Source organism: Elephantulus edwardii, unplaced genomic scaffold, assembly GCF_000299155.1.
Source record: "Elephantulus edwardii isolate Elephantulus edwardi_28Jun2011 unplaced genomic scaffold, EleEdw1.0 scaffold00021, whole genome shotgun sequence".
In the NCBI taxonomy this organism is placed as follows: Eukaryota; Metazoa; Chordata; class Mammalia; order Macroscelidea; family Macroscelididae; genus Elephantulus; species Elephantulus edwardii.
Window position 1 is genome coordinate 3158242 of NW_006399771.1, and position 13925 is coordinate 3172166.

The following is a 13925-nucleotide window of genomic DNA, read 5'->3' on the forward strand; positions in this document are numbered from 1 at the left end:
CATTTCCCACTCTGGCCCCAAACACAGATAGCTGTGGTGAGGACTTCTGCCTGTTATGGGACGAGGAGTCCTTGTCACGAGTGTACTTGGACAGGCTAAGAGGTTGAAATTTCTCCTCAAACCAAAGATACTCAACACAGATTTTTTGCCTTCCTTGCCTTCTCTCCTCCTCTTCCTCGAGGTTTGCCTGTCTGAGCTCACAGCCCCCTTGGCAATGACAGTTACGAAAGAAAACCAGAGTCACTGAATTATTGGTCAATGGGAAAAGAGAAGGGATTGGAAGGGACATCTTCCAGGGGAGGAATCCCAAGAGGGTGTCCCGGTGGTGGCGAGGTCAGCGCCTTGACTGGGACCGTGGCAGGTGGGGTTCCTCTTCAGGGCCCGCCTCAGATAGCCAACCAGTGCTGTAACTGCAGAGAAAGATGGAAAGCTGTCATGACAGGACTTGGTAGGCGTGGCCCAAGAGGACTGACCAAGAGCGCAGCCAGAAGCAAAGAGCAGGTGAAGGAAACAGAGCCCTAACAGCTGGTTTCATGGCCAGCACAGAACCACAAGTTAGTCCCTACTTATCACCGAGGCCCAGAAAGAGCAAAGGACACCCCCCAAGGCCCCCACCTCCGCCATCCCTGAGGGGGAAAGATGAACGTGTCACTGATACGATTTCAATGCTTCTTTCAGGATAAATTCTCAGCTGGGTTTGCGACATTCACAGCTGTAGAATAGGGTTGTGGGGAAGACTGGACATTAGGATCACAGGTTCAAGTCCCAGTATGGCCTCCTACCAGCCTACCAGCATCTGGCTGAGGTTAATGCAGGAGTAGGCGTGGGGTGGGAGCTGCTAACACAGGCTCACACTGCTACAAAGCACGGATTGACTCTTGGAAGCATTTAAGGAGTTCATATTTCCCTTTTTAACAAACGGAGAATCTGAGGCATAAGCAGAGGAAAAACAGAGCGATTGGTCCAAAGCTACCAGCTGGAATGTAAGCTCCACTCAGCTCCTGGTTCTCTCCCAGGATGCTCAAGACCCCACCATCCCCTGCCCCTTCTCCTTCCTTCCTTTCCTATCTGGGGCTAATCACTCTAACCCTTTCCTCTGCCAGAGGCGGGAACACAGGGGTAGGCGGTCCTGGAGAAGGTCCAGAGCAGTCCCCTCCTCCTTCCCCAACACCACACCACGGGTGGGGGGAATCTGACCATGGCTGGGAGGGTCAGGGCCAGGCCGCACCCACCTGGAACTGCCTGATATCCCTCTGGGCCACCAGGTGGTGCTCGTTCTCTGGTGTGATGCCGTAGGCCAGTCTCTGTGAAGGAGAAAGGAGGCGGCCTCAGCATGGCCCCAGACACCTCCAAGTAAGAGCTGCCTGCCTTTTTAACCCAAAGTCTCACATACAAGGATTGTGCATGAGGTCCCCACCAGGTACCCTCAGTGTCCTTGAGTCATTCACAAGTAAATGTGTATTGAAATCCCTACTGGGTGGGCCGGTACTGGGTCCTGGGGAACCAGAGCTGAGGAGACCCTGGGGCTCTGCTTTGGGGAGCAGGCAGGCCTTATAAGGACTTGGTACTAAATCATTGTTAACTGCAATTCACTTAAGCACTGCAGAGGAACTCAGATGGCAAGAAGAGTGTGGAAGGGGGAGTTGAGTAGGACGGTTCCCTGAAGTGCACATATTTGGGTGCACGGAGCCTCAGGAACGTATTTTAAAGGGCTGTTCACCGGAGAATTATGTACTGTCGAGTTGGAACTGACTCATAGCTGACCTCTGGCAGATTTTCAGAGGCAATTAATAATTGTCCACCCTTCTCCCTCAAAGCAGCTGGCTGTCTTTTAGAATTGCCGTGCAGCTTCTTGCCACTGGGCCACCAGAGCTCTAAGAATAAAAGCGTTAGGATACATCCAAACAGATCATGGTCCTGTGACCAAGATGAGTTCACGGGACACAGGTTTCTCACAGGGATCCAGGAGGGGGGTCCTGTCTGGGATTCCGCACACAGCAAACAGCATAAGGAACAGGAGCAGCAGGGAGGACTGCCTTGGATCCCCCTACGTTCAGCCTAAGCTCCTAAGACTCAGGCCCATAAGGTCCTCCATTTATGATCTGTACTATACTGGTGGCCTAGTGGCAAGAAGCTGCGCTGCAATCCCAAAGGCATGCAGTTCGAAGCCACCAGCTGCTCTGTGGGAGAAAGCTGGGCAATCTCCTCCCTTGTGATTAACTACCTCTGAAAACCCACAAGAGGGTCAGCTATGGGTCAGTTCTGACTTGATGGTATACAACAACAACAACAACGATGGCAACAACAACAACAATGACGACAACAACAACGTCTCCTCCATTAGAACATAAACTCCACACAGCGAAAGCTCTCTGCCAATTATCTATGATAATACTGGGTACATATTAGATTCTCAATAGATGCCTGGGAAATAAATGAATGAATGATTGAAAGATTTCTTTTGCAAAGACAGCCAGAGGGGAGGGGAATGTGTTTCGGGCGCTGTGTGCACCCTGGCCTCCTGCTGCTTGCTCGGACTTGGAATTTGAGCCTTTAAAAACATTAGCTTGATGCCAGTCACTCGATTTCCATTCATTGTGACCTTTCATTGGCTTTCTGAAGCTATAGATCTTAATAGGAACAGATTGCCTTACCTCAGTTCCACAGAACCCACAGGTGGATTAAAAGTGCTGACTTTTATGCCACCACGTAACCCACTATGCCACCAAGGGCTCCTTCAAACCAATAGGAGGAAATAACAAACAAAACAAAAGCTGCTTTCCCTTAAAAAGAAAAAAAAAGTTACAAGACCACAGATGGATGTTGCCTGAACAATATTAGGTGATGCATATCTGTATGTGTGTACGTGTGTGTATACACACACAGTGTGCTGTTTAAAGAAGAAAGTTGTTGGGTTGGTTTTTTTAAATTACTGGTGTAGACTGATCCGGTTCGAGAATGAGACCCAACGTGGTGAGGTTGCAGTGGGCTTGAGAGCAGGCAGTCAGGACTTCTGAGGCTATGACACGCATTAGGATTGGGGACAATTAGGCTGTTTTATCAATCTGTAGTCATCTCGGGATTGAGCACCACCTTCTGTAAGTGGTAGGTGCCGCTGTAGTGAAACTCCCTGGGTGCCTGGCTCTGTGACTTACTGCCACTGTTTCTTCTGTGCTAATTCTGATTCATAGGACCCCATGGAGGAGAGTAGAACTGCTCCCTAGCTTTTTCAAGGTTGAGACCTTTCAAACTTATTTCACCACGTCTGTCTTCTTAGATGCTGCCTGGGAGGGTTCAAACCACCAACCTTTCAGTAGTAGTCATGTGACACTCTTCCTTTTCCCTTCTAGGGGTTGTATTATTAGCCCCATGTTGCGTAGGGGTGGATAGGATGACATTCTGAATGTGATGAGTGATTGACCCTAATGTCTATGGCCTGCCGTCTCACCATTCTCATCTCATCAGGCAATGACTGGGATGCCCACTCCCGCCCTGACCCCCACTGCCCCTTGGCTGCCAGAGAGCTCACCTCCCAAAGGGAGCCCCGGGTGCTGAAGAACTTGTAGATGATGTAGGCGGGCACCAGGACCATGGAGGAGAAGGCAATGCCCCAGCCGACCCAGTTGGCCCAGGCGGGGAAGACATAGTCGTCATAGGTGAGCGGTTTGAAGTTGATGATACTGACCACCACTACGAACTAAGAAGAGGGGACGGGAAGAACGAGAGAGCAGGAGAGTGAAAAGGAGACAGAGGAGAAGAGAGACAAGGGGGGAAAAGAGATGGCAAGAAAGGAAAGGAAGGAGGAGGTGGAAGACATGGAGATGGAGGGAGATGAGGATGTGTGAGATGGGTGAAGAGAGGAACACGAAAGGAGAGAGAGGAAGTTAGTAGAAAATTCAGGAAGAATGGAAACAAAGTGAAGAAGGAGGAAGACATGGCTGCCTTGAGCTGGGTTATGTGTGGTGTGATGACACAATCATCCCCGGGGACCCAGGCTCAGGACCCCCCTAAGTTGGAAGTCCACAATGGTCACATCAGTACCCAGCACCCTCCCCCCAGCAGCAAAGGTGCCCACCCACCCTCACCTTCAACACAGCCACAGGCTACCCACCAAGAGGAAGGCAGGGCTGAAAAACTTCCAGCACAGTCTCCAGTAGAGGCCAGGCTTAAACCCCATCATCTGCTGGATGTCGTCACTGAACCTGTCCACACCTGTGCACACAGGGCAGGCCCATCACTGTGGCCCACAGAGCCCTCAGTCACCCTTGCTGCCCTCCCACCAGCCCGGGCTCCTGATGCCCTGGGAAAGGGGGGGTGCAGCAAGACAAGGAGGTCCTGGGACTTGGAGGCACCTGGACCAATGTTTTACTGGCTGTAAAGGAGAGGACAGACTCAGAAGCATGACCACCTTCTATGTGCCACGTCAATTTCTTTTCAAATTCTTTGCTCAAGGTTACCTGGCAGGTCAAGTTGCCTCAAAAGTCTCATCTCCTTTCTCTTTCTCATCTTAAGAACAACTGTGATGTATAGAGCACTTTCCCTGGTTTTAATCTGGTAGAATCATCGATTGAGATTGCTTTCTAACTGATACAAAGAAAATGAAAATAGGATTAATAAAAATCCTTTAGCATGTCATCTGGAAAAGGGCAAAAAAAAAAACCAAACCCCAAAAAACCCCCAAAACTTAAACCCCATGAACAACCCAGGAGTTTGTAAAATGTTCTCCCAAGTCTCTTCTTTTGATTAATATTGATAGTTGTAGAGCGGCTTCAGGCCTTTTGTTCATAGCATCACTCTGACTCCTGCTTGATTCGAAAGCAATCAACAACAACAATAACAAGTCACTTCTAGAATAAGATTGCCATATAAAATATAGGAAACCCAGTTAAATTTAAACTTCAGGTAAACAACAACAACAACAACAATGTATTTTCATATAACTATATCCTATGCAGTATTTGGAGTCTTTGGATGGAGTAAATGGTTAATAAATGTGCTTGGCTGTTCATCAAAGGTTGGCGGTTTGACTACACCAAGAGGCACCGTGGAAGAAAACACAAGCATCTTCTGAACAATCAGCCACACTATGGACACGCATGGAGTCGCCGTGATTGGAACACACCCCACAGCAGGGAATGACATTGCTGACCCTTTCTGGTGGTTCAAACCCACCGGCAGCTTTGTGAGGGAAAGATTCACAATCTTCCCCCACGTGTCTTACAGCCTCAGAAAGCTGCTGCAGGGTCAGCTATGAATGACTTCTACCACAACAGCCACGAGCTGGTTTATCCTAAAAGAGAACGCATTGTTTATCTGAAAGTCAAGTTCAACTGAGTGTCCTCTATCCGATCTTCAAACCTGCCAAGCCCGCTCTACACTGGATTACATGGTGGCGGCAGCTTCCTATGGCCCCTCTTTGCTAAAGCGAGTTCATCCAAAATTGAATGGATGGCTGGACGGTCTTCAGAAAGTAACATGCCCAGCTCTGCATTTAGCAGGAGGCTGCCCCGGGGTGGAAAACCCCTTTGCATCTCCAGGTGAAAAGGCTCCCAGAGCCCTTCTTCACGCACAGGGACGAACACTCACCATAAAACCAGGACACTCCGATGGCCTCCATGAGCACAGCAAACAGGATAGATGTGCCTGCCGCAAAGGTGTCCAGCAGGGTCAGTACATATATTCCACCCTGTGGCACAGCAAGGGCAAGTCAGAGGCTATGCTGGGCTGCTGGGTGCACCCTAATATACCTGTGCCCTCTTCTACTCCCCCAGCTGTTTGAAAGTGCGTGCAGTGGAAACACATACTGTAATATTCTTGTTATCATTCCTATGTGTGGGAGAAGGATGGGTAATCTCCTGTGCAATTACCTGAAAATCCCCGGAGGGTCAGCTACATACGGGTTGGTTCTGACTCACTGGTACCCAACAACAACAACAATCCTATATAGTTGCGTTTTAGCAAAGCCAACTGGAGCTATGAGGGCCTAAAGAAAGGAATTACAGTCAGGAGAGAGAGATGAGTTTCCAAGGGACTTGCTGACTCGAATCGGCAAGCAGTCAGAGAGGTTATGCAGAAAATTCCTTGTGTTGGGGCTAGGATCTAATTCCAGGAGATGAGGCCACAGGGTGAGGCCAGAAGCTCCTCCCACTTACTCCACCCTCAGCTTCAAGGCCCTTTACACTTGTTATCTTCCCTCGCTGCCCCTCAGGCCCAAGGCGCAGCCCCCTCACCTTGGTTATGCAAAACAGGGCCAGAAGGAAGGTGCTCACGGTCACCCCGAATGTGAAGAGTTTCCGGTGCCGCTTCAGGATCTGGAAGTCATCGGCCAGGCCTGTGATGACCGCCTCCATGCCACCCATCTGGAGGGAAGCAGGTGAGTGGGGGGAGAAAGAGAGGAGAGGACAAGGTTCAGATCTGTTGGTCACAGGGTCGCTGTGAGTCAGCGTTCACTTGATTGGAACCTAACAACCCAAGCACGTGAGCCATTTCTCTGAAATCTGTATGGTTTATGGATACCAGTAAAAGACATCAAGAATCTAATCTAATAGACGGTGTGATGGTTAATACAGTGTATCAATCAGCATGGCCGTGATCTCTCACAGGGCCACTGGTGGGTATGAACTACAGAGAGGAAGGACCTTTTGGTCCCAGCGTAACTCTTTGCTGGCTTATTTATTTGTGACTCTTTCAGGCTTAGCTTTTTCACATCAATGGCAGGGGTGGGGAGATTTCTACTGAGCTTGGACTTTGCCTGAGTCTTACCTTTCTGAATGAGGACTCGCTTTATGGCTTGCATTGCTTTCTGGAGACAACTGCTCCAAGAGATCAGAGCAGTGGAATGTATACGGGTTATAGGGTCGGGAGAGGGGAGGTCCAGAAGTGTAGGGGGAGAGGATACTGAGCAGATCACTCACCGAGCTGTCAATGCCCAGAGCCAGGAGCATAATGAAGAACACAACAGCCCAAACTGTGGATCCCGACAGGGTGGAAATGGCTTCTGGGTACAGAATGAAGACTAAGCCAGCTCCTGGAAGACACAGCAAAGGCCTCTTCAGTAGCTGGAACTGTTGATGTTAAGAGACCCAAAGTGCCCTCATCCAACCCCTAGTTGGTCATATGTGAGCATAGCAGACCCAGGGCCCAGAGATGGCAGGTGCAGCTAGCAGGAGCGTACAGGGCAGCTGCATTCACCTATGCACCAAGGCAGCGGACCTCAAACAGCCAGGCTATAGAGTAATGCATGGCATGGGAGACTATAGATACCATGCTCTGAATTGCAATTCCTGGATAAGAACTTAGGGTCTTGAGAGTCTGTGGAGACAGTCAGGTTCTTTGTGCCCAGAAGGATATGGAAAACAGTGAGGAAGGGCTCAGACGTCAGAGTCCAATTCACATGGGCTTGAAAGTTGGCACCTTTATTATTTAGCTTGAGGCCATAGTTTTTTCATCTTGAAAGTGAGTCTCTGTGTGGAGCAAGTGGTTTACAATCAACTACTAAAAGGCTAAACGGGAGAGCTCTGGTGGCCTAGTGGCAAGAAGCTGCACTGCAATCCCAGAGGCGCACAGTTCAAATCCACCAGATGCTCTGCCGAGGAAGGAGGGACAATCTCCTCCTGTACCAGTCAGATCTGATTTGACGGTACACGCACACAAAAAAATAATAAATTTTCTTTAAAAAGGCTAAACACTGGCAGTTCAAACCTTATCTAACTTGGGAGGAACTGGAGAACATTATGCCTAGTGAACTAACTCAGTCTTGCAAGGATAAATCTTGTATAAAACTGTCATTGTAGAATGAGTATAAGGATCCAGGAGGGGTGGGAGAGGCTGGAAGCAGAGGGATGTGGATGTGCAGGGGGAAGAGGGAATTAGTCACTGGATTGTACAATTTGACGGATGGAGGGGTGAGGGAAATGGAAAGAAAATTTGTGTTTGAATTTTGTGAAATAAACTAGTAGAAAAAGTGTATAAAATTAAAAAGTTAAAAAATGAGGCTATAAGGCACTATATAAATTTGAATTTTAGATAAACAATGAATGTTTTTAGTTTAAGTGTATTTTATACAATAATTGGATGAATGTAAACTTCCTAATGAGAGGGAGTCTAGTACCCAGAATAGTACCAATAATTAATGTGCTCAATAAACATTTTTCAGTTGAAAAACAAACAAACAAAACCCCCTATGGAGCCATTTTACTCTAATGCATGGGGTAACATTTATAGAGTTGTTAGCAATGGATTTGATTTTCCTGTTCATTGTTCCACTGTGAAAGCTATATGAAGGCGTGTGAAGTACTTAGTCCAGGGCCTGGTACGTAGAGGAAACTCCGGAGAAGGCCCCAAATACCCAGGGTCCAAGAACAGTTGAAATTCCCACTGATTGCCTCAAGAGAACATCTGGAGAGTGGACCATTTGGAAACTTCCAGGTCCAGTCCTTCCTGTCCAGTAGACACAGAGGAGTTGTGAAGCCCGAAATGAGTTGGATTTGACAGCCCCTCCAGGATGAGCTGGGGCCAGCACGGTCTCCTCACTCACCTTCAGTGGCAACGTCTTCAATATTGACCTTGTGCTCGTGGGCCATGTAACCCAGGATAGAAAAGATGGCAAACCCAGAGATGAAGCTGGTGACACAGTTGATGGTGCTGGTGAGCAGGGCATCCCTGGGGGGAGAGGGGAGAAGGACTGTTGGTTTATACCCATTGATCCCTCTCCAGCCCTGTCTATTCGCCAGCCAGCCTCTGTGTAATATGCAGCCTGCACAGAAATCCAAACTCCACCTTCCTGCTTTCAGTATCCCTGCTGCCACATGATCCCCAGCGTCCCACCATCCCTGCAGCAGCACCTGCTGGTGGGGCAGGAATTGGGTTAATAACTTCAGGTGGAATAGTCGGATATCAGAGTCTGGTATCAAACTCACTTATTGCAGTAAGAATTCTAATAGTTTTGCCCTTTAACAAATTCTCCCCAGTGCTTCTCAGCTTCTCTTGCTGGCATCCAAGATCTTTCCTAAGATGATTCAATTTCCTTTCTGTGATTATTTTCAATGACTCTTTGAACAAACCAAGCTTGCTGTTCCACAAAAATACCCCTTCTCTATCTTTGCTCCTGCTGCCCCACCCACCATGAATGCTGCACACCCTATGTCTGCCTGACAAACCCTAACTACCTTCCAAGGTGCACCTCAAGTTCACCTCCATGCTTTAAATAGTCCCTTGTCACAGGAGCAATTTCCCTCCCCGCCTCCCATTCTCTAGGCCTTTTTATTACCTGTTCTTAAGGTGTTCATTCTTCCTTCTTGGTCTTAAGGTGAAAGAGTTGTTGACTACTATGAACAACAGATTGGCCACTGTCTACAGTGGACTGCTATGAACAAAATCGTGATCTGACGAGCAACAGATCTGAACCCAATGTTATCCTCACACTCGATGTGATCAAGGTCATTTCTACCAAGACCATTGTTACTATGTCAATTCATGTCATTGAGGGTCTTCCATTCTTTCACTGATCCTCCACCTTTCCCAGTGTGACGTCTTTTGCCAAAGAAAGTCTCTTCCTGACATCAGACTTAAAGTATGTACAATGAAGTCTCACCATCCTTGCCTCTGAAGAGCACGTTGGTTTTACTTCTTCCAAGATAAACTTATTTGTTCTTTTTACAGCTCAAGGGATGGTCAATACTCTTCTTCAACACCACAACCCAGCCATCAACTCTTCCGTCATCTTTATTCATTGTCCAACTTTCCGATGCACAGGAAGTAATTGAAGTAATTTTGGATCAGAAGCTCCTTAGTCTTTAAGCTGACATCCCTGCTCTCTAGCACTTTGACACAGTCCTTGACAGCAGTTTTGCCCAAGGTAACATGTCTTTTTTGGGGGGTGGGGGTGGGTAACATGTCTTTTGATTTCTTGACCGCTGTTACCATGTATGTTGAATGTTGCTGTTGTTAGGTGCCGTTGAGTCACTTGCTAGTCATAGCGACCCTATGTACAACAGTCCTAAACTCTGCTCTGTCCTGTGCTGATCGCACTGTCTCTGACACTCCCATCCTGAATACCCCAGTCACTGAATCAATACACCTCACAGAAGGCCTTCCCCTCCTGCACTGTCCCTCCACCCTCCTTGCTTGCATGATGTCCTTCTCCAAGGACCGGTCTCTCCTTACAACATGTCCAAAGTATGTTAGACGGAGCCTCAGAATCCTTGCCTCCAAGGAGCCACCCAGTTTAACCCTTTGCAGGATGAATCTTTACATGGTACTCTCAATACTCTTCTCCAGCACCACAGCTCAAAGGCATCAATTCTCCTTCTATCCTCCTTGGTCATTGTCCAACTCTCTGATGCATAACAAGTGATAGCAAAGACCATGGCCTGTATCAGCTGCACCTTAGTCTCCAGAGAGACACCATTGCTCTTCAGTACTTTGGAGAGGTCCCTAACAGCAGACTTTCCCATGGCAATACGTCTTTTAACTTCCTGGCTACTGGTGCTGAGAGTGTTGACTGTGGAGCCAAGCAAAATAAAGCTGTGTACAATCTTAATCTCTTCACCATCCATCCCAATGCTGCCAATTGGCCCAGTGGTGAGAGTCAAGTAAAATGAAATCCTTGACAACTTCAATCTTTTCTCCATCTATTGGTCTAGTAATGAGGATTTTTGTTTTCTTGAATTTGAGAGGTAATCTACTGTAGTCTTTGATCTTCTGGATTGAGTGTTTAAAGTCTCTTCACTTTCAGCAAGCAAGGTTGTGTTATCTACACGATGCAAGTTGTTGCTGCATCTTCCTCTAACCCTGGTGCCCTCGTCTACCCGGTATAGTCTAGTTTCTTGAATTATTTGCTCAGCTTTCAGATTGAAGAGGTATGGTGAGTACCTTTCCTGATTTTAAACCAGTGTTCCCTTACTCTGTTCAGACAACAGCTAAATTAAGTGTTCTGAGATTCCCATTTTTCTCAACGTTATCCAAAATTTTTGATGATCCACACAGTAAAACACCTTTTCAGGGTCAACAAACACAGTTATCTTTCTTATATTTTCATTTAGCCAAAATTCATCTGACATCATCAATGATAACCTCTTCTGAATCCAGCTTGGATTTCTGGCAGTTCTCTATGGATTTGCTGCTCCAGTAATTTTCTAATACTCTTCAGCAAGATTTTACTTTCATGTGATATTAATGATACTATTTGATAATTTCCATAGTCTGTTAGATTGACATCTTGGGAAACGGGAACAAATACGAGTCTCTGCCAGTCAGGGACCTGTTTTCCAGATTTCTTGATATAGACTATTACACATGTCTAGGGCTGCATCTGTTTGTTGAAACAAGTTAAATCAGTATCCCATCAAATCCTGGGACTTTATTTTTACCTTCAGTGGAGCTTGAACTTGTTCCTTCTTTGCCATTTGTTCTAAGCATATGCTACCTTCTGAAATGTTTCAGTGTTGACCAATTCTTTTTGGTACAGTGACCGTTTGTAGAACTTCCATAGCCTATTGATAGAGTTATGCCTTAATGTTTTAGAAAAGAGTCATAAATCTAAGCCTAAGTTTGTACTCATTTCTGAAGCCTTCACAGGACAGGGTCTGCAGAAGGCTGTGTAAATGCTTACTGATCAAAGTCAGAGCACGGCCTTCTGACTTTTCCACCCTGTATAGGTGTCCAGTTTGCCCTAAAGTCTTCCTTCTGACCCTGCTGGGCCCTTGCTCTCACACCTGACTATCCAAGATATTCTATCCCAGGCCTCCTGGCTCTCTGATAGACATAGTCAATCAGTTCTAACCACTCTGAAAATGACACTGTGCTCCTCCATCCCAGCTACTTCCATGACCGTCTACTCTAGTGGCCTAGTCCTGCCCCTCCAGTCTCTTCCAGAGACATCTTGAACTGAAATATGTTCATCAGAATTGTCACAAGCCATGACAGAGTTTACGGAATCCTGAGAATGGTTCTCTCTTCCAATTTCACGGAGGAAGACTGAAAGAGAAAACGAGCTTGTCCAGCTTTGCAATCTAAGTCATCGGTAGAGCCAGGAATGGGAGCAGCAGAGTTAACTCCAGACCACAGTCCTTTTTTTCATGGCCACATGGGTTAATCCTTAAGACTTGGAGTTTTCCAGAGCCCTGAGAAATAGCGTACCTGTAACAGTTGTTGTCAAACTTGTTGTAACTGGCAAATGCAATCAAGACTCCAAAGCCAGCTCCCAAGGAAAAGAATATCTGAGTCGCAGCATCTATCCACACCTGGAAACAGCAGACAAAAACCATTACCTGCAGCAGCTCATGGAATGGGACCACCTCATTGCTCGAAAAGCACCTGGAAGTCTCAGAGATGCTCTGAGAACCAAAGAAATGTGATCTGAATCAGAGGCAGACAGTCATGGAAAATTCCCAGCTCCCACATATCCAGCCCAAAACAAGCACGGGTAGTGCCAACAGTTAATGTGCTAGTTTGTCAGCCAAAAGGTTGGAGGTTCAAGTCCACTGAGAGGCACTTGGAAAGAAATGTATAAAGAGTTCAGTTCTACGCTGACATACGTGGGTGATCTTGTGTCAGAATTGACTCAGTGATAACTGGCTGGTGACCTGACCATGAGTGGTTATGACTGAGCTCGCCCAAAATTAATGCAATGATTCAACATCTAGTCATGATTTTTAGATTGAAAAAAAAAAAAGACTCTCATTGTCATCAGGTTGGAACTGACTTGTACTTGACCTTCCAGCAGGTTTTGGAGGCTGTAAATTGCACAGGAGGAGATTCCCTATCTTTGTTCTGTGGAACCAGCAGGAGCTGGTCCAACTATGATCTGAACATGTCTGAGTCACTGGGTATCACTAAGTTTGCCTCTGCTCCCAAGTTCACCACCAGCAGCTCCCTATTTGGATTCTGTGAGCTGAGGAAGAAGTAGGGAGCAAGAGTCATCAGGTTCAAGGTCTTGTTTCTGTTCCTTATGCTGTTGACACAGCCTGGTGATGAATGCTGGGGTTGCTCACTAGAGGATGAAATAGAGCTGGAGTGACAGATGACCCCTGACATAGGATCCATCCAGGGCATATTGTCTTCCTCATAGCTTATTGATCTCTTTGACAAAAGGGGTCCATGAAAGCCTCCAAACGGAACCTTAGATTCTCAAACAAACAGGGGTGAAAGGAGTTGATAGAGACCACTAGGTGCACATCAGCACTGATGATGAAGGGGGCACCCAGGGTGAGAGAGACTCCACCCAAGGCCACACAGCATGTTTGTGGCAGAACTAGGAGCATATTTTGAACTTCCTGTGTCAAGAGCCCTCCCCCAAACCCAGCCTGAGGGAGTCGTTGCTGAGCACTGACCGTGGCTTCTTTTAGGCGGTAGAAGTCAATGTGCAGGTAGGCATTGATGCCATTGGAGGCGCCGGGCAGCGTGATGCCATGGACCAGGAGCACGAACAGCACTAAGTAAGGTAGCGTCGCCGTGATCCACACAACCTGGACAATGAATGGAAAAGCCTACTATAAAAGTGTCACTTGCCCCTGACCACGTGGTGGCCAGTTTCCTAGAGTGCCAGTCACTCCTTGCCCCTACCTCCTTTCATCTGGTTCACCAGCTACAGGCTTGCTCTCCAGGGCAGGCTTTGGGCCAGACTACAAAGACAGACCAGTGGACAGATCTAGATCTCACTCCAGAGAAGCTCCACACCTGGTGAAGAGTCAGCCATGTGGACAAGGGGCCAGGAGGGAAGCAAAGAGTGGGCCTCACAACGTGGATGCCTCCTCATGCTCTACAGTCACCTCTCCCGAGCCTTCAGCTAGCCTCAGCTTCATTGTCCTCACACACCAACGGTATTGGCTGCCGTATTGGTCTCACAAGCAAAAGAATAATTAAGTCTCTCTTCCTCCTTCCTTTTCCTCTTCTCTCTCTCTCTCTCTCTCTCTCTCTCTCTCTCT

At 47.4% G+C, this 13925-nt stretch overlaps 1 protein-coding gene across 2 annotated transcripts in view; it reads right to left on the reverse strand.

Annotated features, from left to right (window-relative positions):
- Positions 1–386: 386 nt before the first annotated feature.
- The window catches only part of SLC6A2 (solute carrier family 6 (neurotransmitter transporter), member 2), a 51119-nt gene continuing 37580 nt past the window's right edge, over positions 387–13925 (reverse strand). Inside the window, exons 6-15 of one of the 2 annotated variants that reach the window (XM_006882522.1) lie at positions 13332–13466; positions 12139–12242; positions 8537–8661; positions 6915–7027; positions 6231–6359; positions 5587–5686; positions 4112–4212; positions 3530–3697; positions 1233–1304; positions 387–410 (exon numbers count right to left, since the gene is read on the reverse strand). In XM_006882522.1, coding sequence (XP_006882584.1) covers positions 387–410; positions 1233–1304; positions 3530–3697; positions 4112–4212; positions 5587–5686; positions 6231–6359; positions 6915–7027; positions 8537–8661; positions 12139–12242; positions 13332–13466 — 1071 coding nt within the window. Of the gene's footprint in view, positions 411–1204; positions 1305–3529; positions 3698–4111; positions 4213–5586; positions 5687–6230; positions 6360–6914; positions 7028–8536; positions 8662–12138; positions 12243–13331; positions 13467–13925 lie in introns of those variants that run through there. The other variant, XM_006882521.1, reaches the window with a different exon arrangement.